The following is a 16,669-nucleotide window of genomic DNA, read 5'->3' as shown; positions in this document are numbered from 1 at the left end:
AGCAGAGGTATTCTTCTTCTGGTAAATATGCATTAAATCAGGTGACATGTCTGTCTGGCACCAGAGTCTGCCTAGCACCCCGTTTAATCAATGAAAGCAGTTTTCCAGGCCTCTTGAGAGTGAGCGAAGCCGACGATAAATATTGGCAGAAAAGAAAAATGTGTCGTCCTCCCCAATCTAGGGGGACATAATGATATTCACAAAGAGACCCCCTGCTGAGACAGAAGGCAATCTGTTCCTAAGCAACAAAACACATTTTCTTTTTCTAAGCGTCGATGAAGCTTGAGGTTTTTCAGGGGGCAAATTTCCCCGCCGAATTAAGTCCACAGCTCTGTGTGTGTGTGTGTCACATCCCACCATGGCTTAAGGTGGCTTTGAAAAGCAGTGACCAGCATCCCCCGCACTGGATTCCAGACACCTGAGGCTCAGATTGACCAGACCTCAGGTGAGACAGTAAGCCTTCCCCGCTTATACTGCGCAATGGGCTGCATTGCTTTATGATAAAGATGAATTAAATGATTAAATATAAGAATGGGAATACTCATAGGCTTTAATATATGATGCTTCTCATTAAGGCCTCTATCCTGATGTCACTTGAATAGGGGGTATTTCAGAATGGTATAAAAATGAGGTAAGACTGCCATCTAGTGTTTTACTTTTGACACTTCCGCAAAAACTAAATCCATTCAATTCTGAAGTTCATTGCGGAAGTTAATGTAATGACTGTAAAAAATAATATGGTTGTCTATGTTTCACTGTAGACCAAAATTATATTAATGGTCTAGTGACAAGACTGACTAGATTGACTAAACTCTAGTCAATCACTGATGATGATTAATGATATAGTAATTCTTAACTGACAATCACCCCTGCACTTAAATGCTTAGCAACCAAAATCAAAGGAAATTATTTTTATCAGTCAGTTGTTGTATTGTTTCGGGTGGCTGGTGCTTCTAGTTGAATAGCCGTAAACTACCCGACCGTTCAAGACTCCCAGGTCTGGACATGAGTCCCTCTGGTGGAGAGTATGAGACATTACAGTAGATTCCAATCAATCCAATACAAGTCCCTTTATTGATCCCACTATCATTGATTCTTTTTTTTTCTTCTGCCAGTAAAAACATCACTATCTTAAACAAACTCAAATAGGACAGCTGGGATGCAGTACCTGACTTACTGAACTACTCTATGTGTTGATGAGTTTAAACACAAGTTTACCTGTGCATGTGACAAAACTCAATTTTTCTTTTGACTGTATGTAGTTTACTTGGCTATGTATATACTTAGAGCATAGCTGAAACACAAATAAATTACCACATATTTTGATTGTTTGTGTCCACAATGTTCCCAAACAAACTCTAATTTCCCCTACGTAATGATTAAGTATGTACAATGAAATAATTTTGTGTTCCACAGCAACCAATTATGTACACTTAGAGTGGTGAGTGGCGCCACAAGAGAGTGACGCAAATTAGCCGCCATTTGTAACATTTATCCTTTGAAATCACAAGCCAAGTCAAAGCAATTATGAGCTGGCCATGTCTGCTTCAGTTACCGAGAGCACAGGAGTTCATTACGCAAATTAACTTTTTAATTAGCTGTTGGCTTTACGCAAGCTTTTTATTCTGTTCATTTCATTTTTGGAAAAGGGGGGGGTGGTGGGGGTGTTAAGTAATGGTCTGCATAAGCACACAAACAATGCTGTGTCTAATACAATGGTGCAGAGAATGACACACTTCTGAATGAACCTAATCAAAGTTCACAGCAGGGAAACTGAAGGGTTCATAAAGTGCTGAAACTATCCTTGAAATACACGCTCAAAGTCGCTATTAGTTTTACAGTTTCACCCACTACAAACATTACAACTTTTGAGACTTGGTCTGCATGGTTTTATCGTGTCGCTGTAAATAGAAACCTAACAACATTTTAACAAAGAAACACAAACAAATGTGTGAATGTTTAACATTTTAAAAAGGGTCACGAGGACATTAGAAGTTCTGTTGAATCATCATCATCACTCGACTTGGGGGTTGCTTTTAAAGAGATACTCGGCCTGAAAAGGGAACGCAATCAGTCAGTTGGACATTAACACACTTTCTTTTACTTTGCAACCTAACATGCATTGAACATCAGTTTTATTTGAAAATTAATTTGTATCAACAACAAGTCGGTAGCCAATTGGGTGTTACCAGGAAGTCGACGGGGTCTTCTGGCCTGGTTTTGCAACACTGGATGAGGCCCTGGGTGAGAGTGGGCATGACGTTCTTCATCAGGTAGCTCCTCAGAGGGACCGACTGAGCTTCCAGGAGATCATGCTCCTGCTTCTTCACCTCCTCCAGACGCTTACACTGGAAACAGGTAATACACACACACACACACAAGCACACACAGCAGGTTAACAGCTCACCCACTTCTCATCTACTCATCTACTCCTTCCTCCCAACTCACCCTCTCCTCCCTCCCAACTCACCCTCTCCTCCCTCCCTGCTCACCCTCTCCTCCCTCCAGCTCACCCTCTCCTCCCTCCCAGCTCACCCTCTCCTCCCTCCAGCTAACCCTCTCCTCCCTCCCAGCTCACCCTCTCCTCCCTCCAGCTCACCCTCTCCTCCCTCCCAGCTCACCCTCTCCTCCCTCCAGCTAACCCTCTCCTCCCTCCCAGCTCACCCTCTCCTCCCTCCAGCTCACCCTCTCCTCCCAGCTCACCCTCTCCACCCAGCTAACCCTCTTCTCCCTCCAGCTCACCCTCTCCACCCAGCTAACCCTCTCCTCCCTCCAGCTCACCCTCTCCACCCAGCTAACCCTCTCCTCCCTCCAGCTCACCCTCTCCACCCAGCTCACCCTCTCCTCCCAGCTCACCCTCTCCTCCCAGCTCACCCTCTCCTCCCAGCTCACCCTCTCCTCCCAGCTCACCCTCTCCTCCCAGCTCACCCTCTCCTCCCAGCTCACCCACTCCTCCCAGCTCACCCTCTCCTCCCAGCTCACCCTCTCCTCCCAGCTCACCCTCTCCTCCCAGCTCACCCTCTCCTCCCAGCTCACCCTCTCCTCCCAGCTCACCCTCTCCTCCCAGCTCACCCACTCCTCCCAGCTCACCCACTCCTCCCAGCACTTGGCCCTATGCTCGGCCTCCTCTGCCTCCTTCCTCTCCTCCTCGGCGCTCTGCTGTTCCTGCTGGCTGAGTCTGGTCTCAGCACTCCTCCTCTCCTCCTCCTCCATCTCCTGGCTGGTGGGGCCATAGTTCTTGGGCTTGCCTACTATGTTGATGATCCTCTCCATCACCACCAGATACTCCTGGTCATCGCTGCTGGTGATCTCTGGAGGTGAGGCCCACACACACAAACACACGCACACCAACCCTCGTCAACACAAATGTACCGAAAATAAATTGCTAAATTGTATTTTGTAGAACCCCCCTAACAGTAACGAAACAGCTCCTGCTCCTGTGTGGATTCACCTATGTGAATGGGGCGGATATCCAGCTCGTCAAAGTAGTTGAGCACAGTCTCGTCCTCCACGTTGCTCTCTCGGAAGCTGGCCAGACGGCGGAGGAACTGCTCCTGGGAGTAGGAGGTTCCCTCCACCACGCTCTCGGGGAGGTCGAGAACCCGGCTCTTCAGAAAGTCATCGGAGGCGTCGAGGGACAAAACAAAGTCTGGAACCGAGAGGGATGTTTTTTTAAACAGCGGCTCGACGTTCCGTGATGACCGATGAGTCATTGAATGAGGGTGTGGTCTTGGCTGCTATAGTAACAGGACAGATACTTTCAGTGACAGTACTGAATTGGGGCACTTTGGACAGTAATTTGACAACTGAGAAGGGAAGGGAAACTTAGATTATTTGAATCTCCACCTGGAGTGATCTTCTTGTTATAAGGCGGAATCTTGGACTTTGTGTCTTCGGGTTCATCGTCATCAGCTGAAAAGGGAAGTCAATTTTGTAGGGTTATGATCATATTTAGTTGAAACAAAGTAACCATATGTATATGTGTTTATGTATATCTCTCTGTGTGCCTGTGTGAATTATTTCTTTATCTCACCACAGAAAAGCTCCTTTGCCTGTTCGTAGGTCTTAGGAAAACTGTCCAGGACAAAGCCCTGGTTTGTGCAGGGTTTAGATTTCAGTTTGTCTCTCATGATACGGATGACATACTGGTCATCCAGTCGACCTGGTGGAACACATAAGGGAAAGTCAGAGATTTCCCAAACGTTTGCTTGGGCCAAAGTGTCCAAATCAATCAAAAAGACATTGGTGAAATTTAGATTCAGCACAAACATATAAAGAGAACATTCAAGGGTTTGACATTAACTTGAATGAAGTGTGGGGGGGGGGGAGCCAAAACAGTGGTATTGTACTGTAGGTCATACCATCCATAAAGCCGAGTATGAAGGCTCACAGTAGAGTCTAAACACCTCCACCAGTACAACTGAATCTGAGACAGAAACACCAGGGTGAAACTCTTTCCTGGTGGAGCTCACTACCTCCATTCTGATCCATGTTCTCCCTCAGAGTGTCCAGGAAGTCTTGCGCTCCACCAGCCGAGTCATCCGCCTCTGCGAGGCCCTCCTCGACGTGGGTGAGAGACTCCTGGGAAGCAACCGACAGGGGGTTAGGCACCTACTTCACCGGCTGAGGACAGATTACGGTTAACTGTGAGACACTTCTGTGGTTAGTGCCAAGGCATCCAGACATCCACCACCATGTAAATAGCATTACTGTATTGAAGAGAATGATTTGGATAATTTAGTCATTTTACATTTAGTCATTTAGCAGACGCTCTTATCCAGAGCGACTTACAGTAAGTACAGGGACATTCCCCCCGAGGCAAGTAGGGTGAAGTGTCTTGCCCAAGGACACAACGTCATTTGACACGGCCGGGAATCGTACTGGCAACCTTCAGATTACTACCCCAATTCCTTAACCGCTCAGCCACCTGACTCCCTGGATCATGAATAATGAGTGATGCCAATATGAGTCACTTTGCTATTCACTTCGATTCGACTGACACCAGGTTTGTGTGTGTGTGTGTAGGTGCGGGCTACTGACCAGATTTACGAGGGTCTCGTTGATGGCAGCCTTCAGGCTGATGTGGTGCACCTTATAGTGCTTGCAGATCCTCTCTGCCACAATGCTCTTCCCCACAGCTGGCGGGCCCAAGATACACAGGCGGATGGGCTAGCGAAACAAAACAACAGACTACAACAACAAATCCTTAACAAAAATAAGTTTGTGAGTGTGTGTCCGGGATGGCTAGGCGATGTCTCGTAAAAAAACGAGCACTTTGAACATGTTTGAATGACTGACAAGACACCGCAATAACGTACACTATCATACTGTACAAGGGCACGGTCAGGAGGTTTAGTGTACAGTAGTCAGGGAGGTTTAGTGTACTCACCAGCAGTTCCCTAGTTTGCTTGTATTCCTCCACTACACGCTCAATGTTTTCAACGAGACCCGATTCACACACCCAGTGGATGTTGAATTTGTCTTTAAGGTAGACTGCCTCCATCCGCAGGGAGACCAGGAGAGCGTCTATGTCCCTTTGCTGTGGAGACATGGAAAGTCTACATTTGCTGTCCGGATTGACGAAACAGCAAGTGATTTTCGATTGGATGTTGCCACGTACTTGCAGGTCGCAGATGAGGAAAGCATCTTCTTTGGGAAGTTGATGGATTTTGCCTGGACCTAGCACAACTGCTATCGCCTGGCCGAAGAAGTTAGCTCGTTCTTCATTTATTGTCTTGGAATAGGCTACACGATGAATAATACATAATACCTGTACTTTTAAAAGTCAGTGATTCACACACCTTGACAATGTCTTCAATGGTGTTCTTGGAGTCATCCACAGCCACTAAGAAGTTCAGTTTTGGTTTGTGGTCAATCACATTTTGGATCACGCTATAAAACAATTCAGTATGAATGAATGACAAAGTAGATGGAATTCTGTCCTGGTGGAGTCGACTCCCAGGGTGTTTCAGTGAAATTGAAAGGTGAGAACAGGAAAAGGTGAGAACAGCAGTCAGTCTAGAGTACATGGAATGTCATGTTTTAAAGGGACATGAGAAGGACTAACCCTGCAAGGTCATTGATGTGAATGGTCGGAATGATGTTGTTGCCTTCTCCAAAGACAGGGATTTGGGGCAAATCACCCAACCAGGATGCCTGATGAAAATGGAAACAGAAAAACGGCAACATATAATAATCCCATAAACTCATAAGGATTGGCTTTAGAAAGGCTAAAGCCGTTGTGATGGTATACCTTGAAAAAGAAGTGGAATATTTTCTCTCCCATTCCATACTTGAGTCCCGATGCCACAACATATGTAGAAAAAAATGCTCTCCTCTGAAATGGCAATTGAACAAAGTAAATTTGTCAAAAACAAAGTCATTTTCTAGTCCCATTCAAAAGTATTTACAGCTTCGCTATGGTGAACAACCCAATGAACCCACGCAAACTAGAAACACTGCAAACAAACACACCGTTTTTCCCATCTTGACCACAAGCTTCTCTAAACAAATGTGCTCTTTGAAGTTGGGGTGGGCCTTCCTTCTCCTGTAGTCTTCCTCTGTGAAAGGAATCTGTGGATCATCCTAAGGTGGGACCCAAAGGTGATCCAGACATAGCATGAATTCAAATGAAGTAAGGAAGCACACACACCCAGATATGTGGACCAGAGATAGAGAGTGAGACAGAGATATGGAGAGTGAGAGATAGGAGGAGAGGGAGAAAGAGAGAGGGAGAAAGAGCGAGCGATTGAGAGAGAAAGAGAGAGAATCCTGCCCACTCACCGGATCCACCGGCTTGCTGAGTGCCCAGGTCATCACAGTGGACAAGAGGATGAACATCTTTGGATCACCAAACTGGACCATCTCAGAATGGAGAGCTGAAAATATATATGCTACTGTGGACAAGTGCTCTTCAACCTCATCAACAATTATTCCTACTACCGACGGATTTAGCTCAGGGAGCCTTTAACTGGCGATCAATGGGTAGCAGATATAAATCCCCTCTGTACGTCACTTTGGATAAAAGCATCTGCTAAATGAACACAGTATTAGTACCTGATACAGCCCACGAGGCCTCTTCTACTTGGTCAGCCTGTTCTGTGATGTCGTAAATGATGACATCACACTCCAACAAGTGCTGAAATAGCGCTTCCCTTTCCAGTTGCTGATGACGAATGAATACAGTTTATATGGATATTTGCTCCAATTTGAACATCCTGGTTATAGCTAGGTTATCTCTTCCATGGTCTTCATTTTAACATAATTTTATGTGAACTCACATAATACTCTTCCAACACATACGGTCTCTTCTCTTCAGACTTGTTGGTAATAGTACCCACTATCTGAAAGGTGCCCTCCTTGACTTTGGCGTGTTCATCTTGGGACGTCTTCTCCTCCTCCTCTTCCACCTCTCCGGAGTCCACCAGGGACGCACCAACCACACAGGCAGACAAGAACTGCCGTACACATTTAAAAAAACATTACCAAAGCCCAAAGTTAGGCTAGCCTATTATGCTTTAGCTAAGTACAAAGTTAGCTAGAATACCTCGAGCTAGACTTCTTGCTTCTTGACAATCGTATGATAACCTAGAGCTATAGCTAATGTGGCCAGTTGTTGATGGCCCAGCTACTAATTTTCCAGGTATTAGTTAGTAGTATGATGTTGATAACGTAATTGGGCTGTCATTGCCAATGTGCACACAGTACTGTATTACTGTAACTAGCTTTAGCAGCTGTACTAGCAAGCTATCTGCCATCAAGCCAACTTTGTAGCTAACTCTGCAAAGCAGTACAAATGGACTATGAAATTAACCATCAAAGTATCTTACTTTTGCAATACATTTAGAAGAATACGAGTCAAGGTTATTGATAAAAATACGTTTGGTGCGATGGATAGTTTTCTCTATTTCCTCAGCCATCCTGTGTTGAAGTCTCGTTTGGCGTCTCTCCGGTTGCTACGCAACAGTGTTTATCCACTTGGGGTGTTATTTTGTGGCCCCTTTGCTCATATACGCACATTCTTAAAATAATTTTAAAAAACAATCACACTTATAACTTCCTTAACGTATCAAAATTCGCTAAATTGCATTTTCGTTTCGAGGTAGTGTAGAATAAAAATTATTTATTGAAAATCACAGTATTAAACCTTACATTTGGAAGATGTCACTTTTCATCTCAATTGCATGAATTGAAAGTGTTCAACAACAAAAAATTGCCGTCTAGTCATTGCAGGCAAAAAAGGATCAAGAAAATAATATTTTTTTATATTTCCAGTTATTCAAAAGAATAAAAAAAATCAATGTATTTCCCTTTCACCATGACACTCATGAACCAATCATTTAGACCTCGAAGAATGATGCAAAAAGCTAATTATCCATATTTACACAATCACATTTATGGGGTTAAAAGTGGCATCATTGTGTCAATAAATTATTCTCACAGGCAAAGCTAATAGACAGTGCATCAGTGGCAATCGAGCGAAGTTACTCTGCCTTCACAGCAAAGTTGTCAAACTGTGCCAGCTCGAAGGCATGTGTCCCTATTGCAGCCCAGCCATTCTTGGGTGTCAAAACCACTGCATCCTTCCATAGTGTGTATCCATTCAGCATTCCTGATGCATAGTCACCCTAAAAAAGTGCAAGGAATCAGTTTATTTGCTAGTTGATAATAAACACACTAGCCTACTAGAATTAGTTGATTTATAGAATGAATAGAATTCCCACAATACTGGATATTAATATGGTAGAAAACAGCCATTCTTCATAGGTTACTAATTTAGGGGTGTAAGCAGGTTAGAACTATATGGGTACTGTACTGTACCACACCTTGACAACTTAAAGTACAAAGTCGACATTTCACATTCAAATAGAGAAATTAGAATTGACCAAACCTTGACAATGAGAGTTAATGTGTGCCAACCAAATGCTCTGGTTCCAGACTGTCCCTCTGCAAGCACAGTCTGACCAGCTTGAAAACAAAAGACAAGACTAAAGTCAACAGCAGTTGAAAAGACATGCTTGCTAATGAGCATGTTTCTAGCCAAATTCACCTCAAATACTAGGTATAACAGTATTTACCAAGGTCATTCGTGACTTTGTAAGTGCCGTCTGCAAACACCCAAAAGAACAACCCCCTGGTACTGCGAACGTCACCCCCTCCTTTGTTCACCCTGGCTGCGACATATACACCTCCGGTCTTCACTGTTTCCATAAAAATGTCACAGGTGACTGTCAGGTTCTCCCTTCAAAAAGCAAAACAACACCTCAGTTACATAACTTACATAAAAAAAACGAGTTACAATGCATCATCAAAATGTGGAGTCGCGTAGGGCTTCCTGGTTCCTCACCATTGGTAGTCTCCAATGACGCTGATGGTCTGGTCTGCATCCGCCGCCCAGGTGACTGGTCTCTGGGTGACCACTTGGCGCATGGTGAAGAGGTGGGGGCCAGGGTCTGTCAGGTTCATGTAGTACTCAAATACGCCTGTCTGGTCGGCAAAGTTGGGCGCTTCAGAGAAGGGATGAATTGCTGAGAGCAGAGGATGAACAGGAATGGGATGGGGTTGAGAAAGGGAAAAGACAATGAGTGAGAGAACATTCAAATAATAAATTAAATTCTTCAGAAATGCCTCCTAGTGAGTGTGTAGTTGGGTAGTGTTTATTAACTTGCAGATTGCTTTACTAGTTTGATATACTAAAACAACAGGAGTATACACACCCACAGACACACATAATGTCCTGTACAGATATTGGATCAGCACACTTACAGACATTAAAGTCATCCTGGTAAACTTTAGGGAATGGTGCAGAGGGAGGTGGATCTGGATACGTCCCTTTCTGGCCAGTGGTTATGGTAGTTATTGTGTAGACTTCATCAATATCCAGGGTCAAGGTGAATGAACTGTCAGTGATCTGTTGGGACCCATAAACACTTTAAACATAAAACACCTCAAATGTCACTGAGAGTATTATCACGCGAAGTGAAATCTGCTGGAAAGAAAGATCTAAAACACAGACAATGTCACCCTGTAAAATGGCAACATGTCACATGCTTTCAAGGACAGTTTTCTGTCACAACTAAATTCACCGAGAAGTATTTTGTAAAAGAACAGTTGAGTGTTTACCGTCAGAGGGCTGAGCTTCTTGAAAAAAAAAGGCTTCTTTGTCTTGAAGTCAAACCTGGAATGCCACACTTGCAGTTCCTTGATGTGGTTCTAGAACAAAGGAAATGCCTACATCGTCAGTGTGTCAATAATTATCTTAGTGTGTGATTATCACGTCTTAAGGTGATCATAATAGCACTCACGAAAGATCCTTTCAGCTGGAACGTTGCATTTTGGGAAGTGACATTGTAGGGCAGCAGAGGGGGCCTTATGCACATAGAGTGATCATGAGTCTGACAAAGAGAATTGGCAACAGTCAGATATCACGTCAGTCAAAAGGTATTTCACCTTACACAAACAAGACCTAGAAATCACGTGATAAAACTGTTTTTTACATTACCTTGTACCCGATGTTGTGGACTTGATAAAGGGTAGACTGGCATGAATTAATATTGTTCTCTAATCAAACATCCAATAAATGACTCACTAACCATGGTTTCTATGATGACAGTAAGGTTTCCTTTGCCGTCGATCAGGGCGACATAACTTCCTCCATGGGCCAGGTGACCCACAGTCTGCAGGTAGCTCCAGCCTGGCTGGGTAAACTGGGTGGTGTGGGCTAGGAGGCAAACAGGTTAGCGTTAACTGAAACGGACGCTTCTCACTTCAACTAAGGCATGTAAACAACCCCTCATGTCCCCATGTGGAAAGACTGCAAACTCTGTGTGGAGTGTTGACTTAAGACTGGATGTGCTGCCTATTTGTCCCTTTAAAATGTACCAGAGATCCAAATGGGAGACTCTACAACATAGTTCCCACTCCAGGGCTCCTCTGCTGTCATCAGCCCATCTCGTCCAAAAGGCAGGTCTGAGTAGTAGCTAGCTACCAGGTTCCAAGATATGGTGCTGAAGAAAGAAAACAAAGGAAATGCTCTCATAACTAGCTGAATGGTTTTCACATCATTTGGAGTAGACTCCAGAAGGTATAATGCCAGCCACCACATAGAAGCCAACAATACACTTTTGTTAATGGCATATGAAGAGTTTACGGATCTACTCAAAGGTGGGACGTTTCAGTGTGAAGTTTCCTCCTCGACGGGGCTAACCTGTAGGAGGTAAACATACGACGAAACCACAAGGCATTAAACCAGTGTGCTATCTGTGTGTACGTACGCTGTCATCATCCCATTCACATAGTTCTGGTTAAGGATGCGGGCCCAGCAGCCTCCTCCCACTTCGTTGTTGAAGGTGGAGTAGTCCTCAGACGACCACAACTTTTTCTGGGTCTTCAGAGCCTCCATAACGGTGTTGGTGCCAGGGTAGTGGGCCCTGCAAGTTCACACACACACAAGTGAAATATATATTTATTAATTTCCCCCACAAAACTGAACTCTTCAACAGACGCACACCCGAACAGAATACAGATAGCATGTGAAAGAACTGCATGCAGGAGTGTTAGTGGTCTTTGTCAGACATTCCCCAACATGAGGAACAATTTACTCTAAAAACATGCTCATCGTCACTCAGATCTACTGCCAGGATATGGCACGACAAAGCATACAGATATAAAGACACTTCAGTTCATGATGTAAACATGCAGTAAACGCTCCTACCCTAGGACGTCTACCGCTTTCCTCAGCTCTTCATCAAGCTGCACTGACAAGGTTATGGGCTGCCATTGGTTATCACTGGCTATGATTTTTACCCTCTCCAAACCACTCTTATCCAGAGTGTACCGAAGAAGCTATGTGGTGACGATGAGGAAAAAGAGGGGGAGTGAGATAAATGATAGGAAATGAGGATAGGAACTGTTAGCCATGACAGTTGACTTTTGCTTGTTTTTCACTGTTTTACTTGAGCTGTTTTTAATTTATTTGAGTCACAGTGTCATGCAAAACATACATCAAGTTTTCCTGCATGCTCGTTTACAATCAGTAAAATAGTTCCATTCATGTTAAACGACTCAGTAACTCGCTATTCGAAGAAGAAAAAGAAAAGAAAAAAGAAACAGCCACCAACATTCAGTTATATCGCAAAAGAAGAGTGAGCGGTGTTAAGGCATAATCCATGCCTGGAAACAAAACCGACAACCTTGTTTGTCAGGTTTGTCAAAATGCTTGAATGACGAGATAAAGGAAAGCGTGCACCAACTTGGGAAGCAAAACCGGAAAGTGTGGGATTATGCATTGCTTCATCCTCTTACATATACTGGAATTCAGTCTTCAGACCCATGTGATACGACTGAAATGAAGTCTGGTTGAACTGAATTGACTGGGTTGAACCCTGCTCTACTGTGAGTCAAACACCATGCAATGCTTAAGAGATGTGATTTGTAACGCAGCAGAATCATTTGAATTCTCTTGGAGTGGGCACCTTCAGCCATCAGTCAGTCAAGCTCCTGAAGCTTGCTGATGACACCACCCTCTCATTGGGCGCATACAGGTGGGAGATTGACCATCTGGTGTCCTGGAATGGACCAAAAAACTTGTAACTCAGATGGTTGTGGACTTCAGAAAGAACCCAGCACCACTCGCCTCCATCACCCTGAGTGATCACAGTCAACACTGTGGAGTCCACTTCAGGCACCATCATCACCCAGGACTTTTAGTGGGAGCTGAACATCAGCTCCCTCACCAAGAAAGAATAGCAGAGGATGTACTTCCTGTGGCGCGCTAAAGTATAACCTGCCAAAGCCAGTGCACTTTCACCTTCATTGAGTCTATCCTCACCTCCTCCATCACCATCCGGTGCGCTGCTGCCACCGCCAAGGACAAGGGCAGACTGCAGCATTTCATTCGCTATGCTGAGAGGGTGTTTTTGGCACTTCAAAGAGTTTGTGACCAGGGTGGGAGGGGTTGGCCGTAATCTTTTCTCCCCGCCCTCAGGGCCCTTGATGCGTACGGGAAAGATTGTGGACGACCCCTCCCACCCTGGTCACAAACTCTTTGAATCACTCCGTAAACATATAATCATGTTTATATATTACGCCCCATCAGGGGGCAAAACTATATGTTATGCCCCATCAGACCACAGCAAATTCCTTGCATGTGAGAACCTACTTGGTCATAAACCTTTTTCCGACTTTGATTCTGAAATGCCACTGTAGATTATGCCATCTTATGCCCACTTACCCTATCACCTCAACAGCATCGTTGAGGTACGGGTCTACACCCAAGGCTTTTGAGATGCCCCAGTCCCCATCTGCGGCGATGATGCCAAGATCGGTTAGGCCGACCTTATCCAACATGTCTCGGAGCACCTTAATGACAAACGATATGCTCTCTCAGACACTAACAGCTGATCTGTGGAATTGTCCTATGCGGTGTTATAAAAATAAATGTTGGTGGCTGATTTTACTTCCTTCTCTTTTTCATTTTTTAGACATTGTATAAAACAAAGTAAATGTAGTCTGCAGTCTGTCTGCTGTGCAAAACCCAAAATAACTGTCTTTCCTCACCTTGATGTACTTGCTGTCAAAGTTGCGCTCATTCCAAATCTAGGAGCACAAAGTGTAGACTCACAAACACACATTCTTGTAAATAATATATCATATATATCCACCGTGTCCTCATGACACACTTATATAATGGTTACAAATAGTTAAGAGAACATACCCCAACATAATCAATGTCAAGGTCATGGTACTGTTTTGCTCCGATAATCCAGGACACCACATAGGATGCAGTAATGTCAGGAAAGTCGTAGGGCCAGTTTTTTCCATTTCCAACCCAACCAGGAAAGGCCCATGGTAACCCTGCGGACACACCATAGATATATAAAACAAGGGTGTGCTGTATACAAGTCTTATTTGCTCAATCAAATCCAATCATCAAAATGTTGATGAAGTTGATGCGGTTGCTATTGTGTGTCTGAGGCAGTGTGTGTAACCTTCTGTTCCTCACCAATGAGAGTGATGTTAGGATTCCTCCTCTTGGCCTCTTTCATCAGCCACCACTCGTAACCGCGAAAGAAGTTCTCATCGTTTTCATAATGCTTGTGTGATGGCTCGGTTCCATCTTGAAAAAATTAGCATAATGCAGTCATGTAGGCCAGAAGCCAAAACTAGTTACCCGCTTTGAGAAAGTTATTCATAAAGGTAACATGGACAAAGGGTGTGGTACACAACGTCATAGCTATCACATGATTCAAAGTTTTCACAAGATGTATGCCTAATACGTGAGTGGTGCCGTGACAGAACATTTAATTGCACAGAATGACCTGATGTGTTATACTGTGCATATGACAAATACATGTATTTGACTTTGACCATGTTGTTTCTTCCTTTAACAGGATTGTGTAAGTCTCACAAATAGCTAGAGCGTCCTACCTGTCGTCTGAGCATCACCTCCAATTTCCACTTTAAGGATGTGCAGAGAAGCTCCGAAGTTTGGCTGCAGAAGATTAAAATGAAATCGTATCATTCTTCACCACATTCATAACATGAAGCTTTACCTGAATTTGGTTTAAGAATTCAACAACCATTGTACCTTGAAGAGGTAGTCCAGTATCTGGCTGCGGTATGGCTCTGCATAATTTACAAGCAGTCGAGATGTAGCCTGGCAGTAATAAAAAAAGAAAGATAAAGTAAGTAGGACACATTTGGCACAAAATGAATAAAATTGTGTGTGTTCCAGAAGAAGTTGACTGACTAGCTCGAAACTTACCCCTCCGCCGCTTAGCCCTCCAATACCGTCAAATACTCTTCCTAATCCAATTTTATCGTCCAACACATAGCTTTCAGAAGTACATATATCAAAAATCAAACTACTGCATAAACTGAGAACTAATATGGGTAGCATTTTAAGTAAGTACGCGTATGCTTTGAAATGCTAGTGTTGTTCACATTTAGTATGACAGCGCTTCTTTCTGGGTCATGTGATACTCTAAATGTCCAATCCCCTAACTTCGTATATCTTTATGCATCTCAATGCAGTAACAACCTCTTGCCACATGATGTCAGTGCTGGTTAAGCAATTTAATGAATAATTTGGGGATAAAACAGTTGAATCCATCATCCTCCCTTTTTTACACCATCCATGTGCTTTGTAAAAATAAATATGGTTGTTCATCATGATGCACACACACACACACACACACACAGCTACAAATAGCTAAATAGAGCAAGAGAGTGCATTATAATACTTATTGATTTGATTGAGTAAAAACAACATAATTACATATTACATTGTTTGAGAGAAAAAAACACAGAGGTCTCCATCTAACAATAACATTTGAAATGCTTGTCACTTGTTTCAGGGTGTAAAATGTGGACACATTCTGAATTAAATCAATTTCAAAGGCTCTGTCTTTGTCTTTGTCTTTGTGATACTATTTACTTAGCAATGTGCAAAATAAGAGATTGGCAGCTGCCTAAAATACATTTAATTTGGGCAGTGCTTTGGTCCATTGGCTGTCACTTATTAGTGTAGCTGCCAAACAAAGGATTTAGATTTAGGCTGTCCTCTCTATTGGACTGCTAAGCACCAGACCTGAATCCAAATGATGTTCCTTGTAAAATGCATCTAAACTTCTCTCTAAGTTACATTGAATTATATTAGTACAGTAATTAGTGTATTTGTGTGTGAGTAATCTGTAGCTTTGAAAATGTTTGAAAAGGTTTAAGAGCAGTTAGGGAGAATTACTTCATAGTCAATTTGCATATGGTGACATTTTGGAAAAGAGAATTTGGGAAGTGGAAAAGCAAGGATGCATTAGTGGAAGTATATTGCATGGTTATGTCACCATGTGTGTTTTCTGCAGTGTTGACCAAATAGAATATAAATATATTCATAAAACATACACACACACACACACACATGCAGATGACTACACACTCACACAAACCCACAAATCAACAAACACACACTACCTAACCCCTAATGATTATGCTACATTGATTGAGTCAGGGTATATATTAATTTCCTAAGTCACACAACCAATCGACAGCACAACCACTCAGCGTTTTTACACCCCCTGGCTCAGAACCATATGGTAGAGTCTGCGGATATCAATAGAAGACCATCTATTCCCCAGTGAGAAAAGCCATTGTGGACCCAAAGGGACATGTTAACTGGCCCTATGTTAGCTAACAAGTCCTAGGATGTGGCTAAGTGAAGCAAGATGAAGTTGTTTGGGAGGATAAGGAAGAGTTTCTGGCCAAGAGACAGACGGTGATCATGACCTCAAAGAGCTCTACTTCTCTCTATATCCATCTGTATGCGTGTTTTCTTACATATTCCACATACATGCAAACTGTAGACCCCTGCTGTCCGGAAAGGGACGCTTTCCACTCTACCCTTCTCCCCAAAGTGTCTACACTGCCAAACGTACTTGTACTGTACTACTCCCCTGGGTCCATCCTCTTGTTTGTCCTCCCTTCCTCCAGTACAGTATGTGCCCTTTTCAAATGTTAACGTGCACAATGGTGGAGATGCAGTATCATAAACCAGCTAGGCTGAGCCAGAAATACACACTGTCTGGTGTCACTTGGGCCAGTTAGATCTTCCTACGACAACAAACAAATGTGCCCAAGTTGTATATTGTGATATCAACTTTGGCAAACCATGTGT

General features: G+C 43.5%; 2 protein-coding genes across 3 annotated transcripts; both read right to left on the bottom strand.

The window, feature by feature from the left end:
• Positions 1-1,957: 1,957 nt before the first annotated feature.
• Positions 1,958-7,937, bottom strand: ak7b (adenylate kinase 7b). Its single transcript, XM_067243516.1, has 18 exons — positions 7,830-7,937; positions 7,281-7,457; positions 7,057-7,165; positions 6,784-6,878; positions 6,475-6,585; positions 6,254-6,337; positions 6,068-6,156; positions 5,802-5,892; positions 5,621-5,698; positions 5,390-5,539; positions 5,041-5,169; positions 4,476-4,581; positions 4,037-4,162; positions 3,847-3,912; positions 3,452-3,649; positions 3,091-3,311; positions 2,190-2,348; positions 1,958-2,053 (listed from the first exon to the last, which is right to left on the bottom strand). Exons 1-18 carry the CDS (start codon positions 7,917-7,919, stop codon positions 2,015-2,017), a joined length of 2,118 nt encoding a protein of 705 aa, XP_067099617.1. The 5' UTR covers positions 7,920-7,937; the 3' UTR covers positions 1,958-2,014.
• A 165-nt stretch (positions 7,938-8,102) lies between these two features.
• Positions 8,103-14,943, bottom strand: galcb (galactosylceramidase b). 2 transcript variants are annotated; one of them, XM_067242953.1, is made up of 17 exons: positions 14,765-14,943; positions 14,588-14,656; positions 14,428-14,491; positions 14,003-14,116; positions 13,715-13,854; positions 13,558-13,596; positions 13,232-13,359; positions 11,274-11,429; positions 10,882-11,006; positions 10,593-10,720; positions 10,305-10,394; positions 10,123-10,212; positions 9,766-9,910; positions 9,347-9,527; positions 9,078-9,241; positions 8,891-8,967; positions 8,103-8,627 (listed from the first exon to the last, which is right to left on the bottom strand). In XM_067242953.1, the coding sequence occupies exons 1-17, from the start codon at positions 14,897-14,899 to the stop codon at positions 8,484-8,486; spliced, it is 1,989 nt and encodes a 662-aa protein (XP_067099054.1). In that variant the 5' UTR covers positions 14,900-14,943; the 3' UTR covers positions 8,103-8,483. The 2 variants fall into 2 exon arrangements, with proteins under 2 accessions (XP_067099054.1, XP_067099053.1); XM_067242952.1 differs by lacking the exon at positions 13,232-13,359 and adding an exon at positions 11,714-11,844.
• Positions 14,944-16,669: the final 1,726 nt, after the last annotated feature.

Source organism: Osmerus mordax, chromosome 9 (genome assembly GCF_038355195.1).
Source record: "Osmerus mordax isolate fOsmMor3 chromosome 9, fOsmMor3.pri, whole genome shotgun sequence".
Taxonomy (NCBI): domain Eukaryota; kingdom Metazoa; phylum Chordata; class Actinopteri; order Osmeriformes; family Osmeridae; genus Osmerus; species Osmerus mordax.
This window is presented reverse-complemented; position numbering and strand designations above follow the sequence as displayed.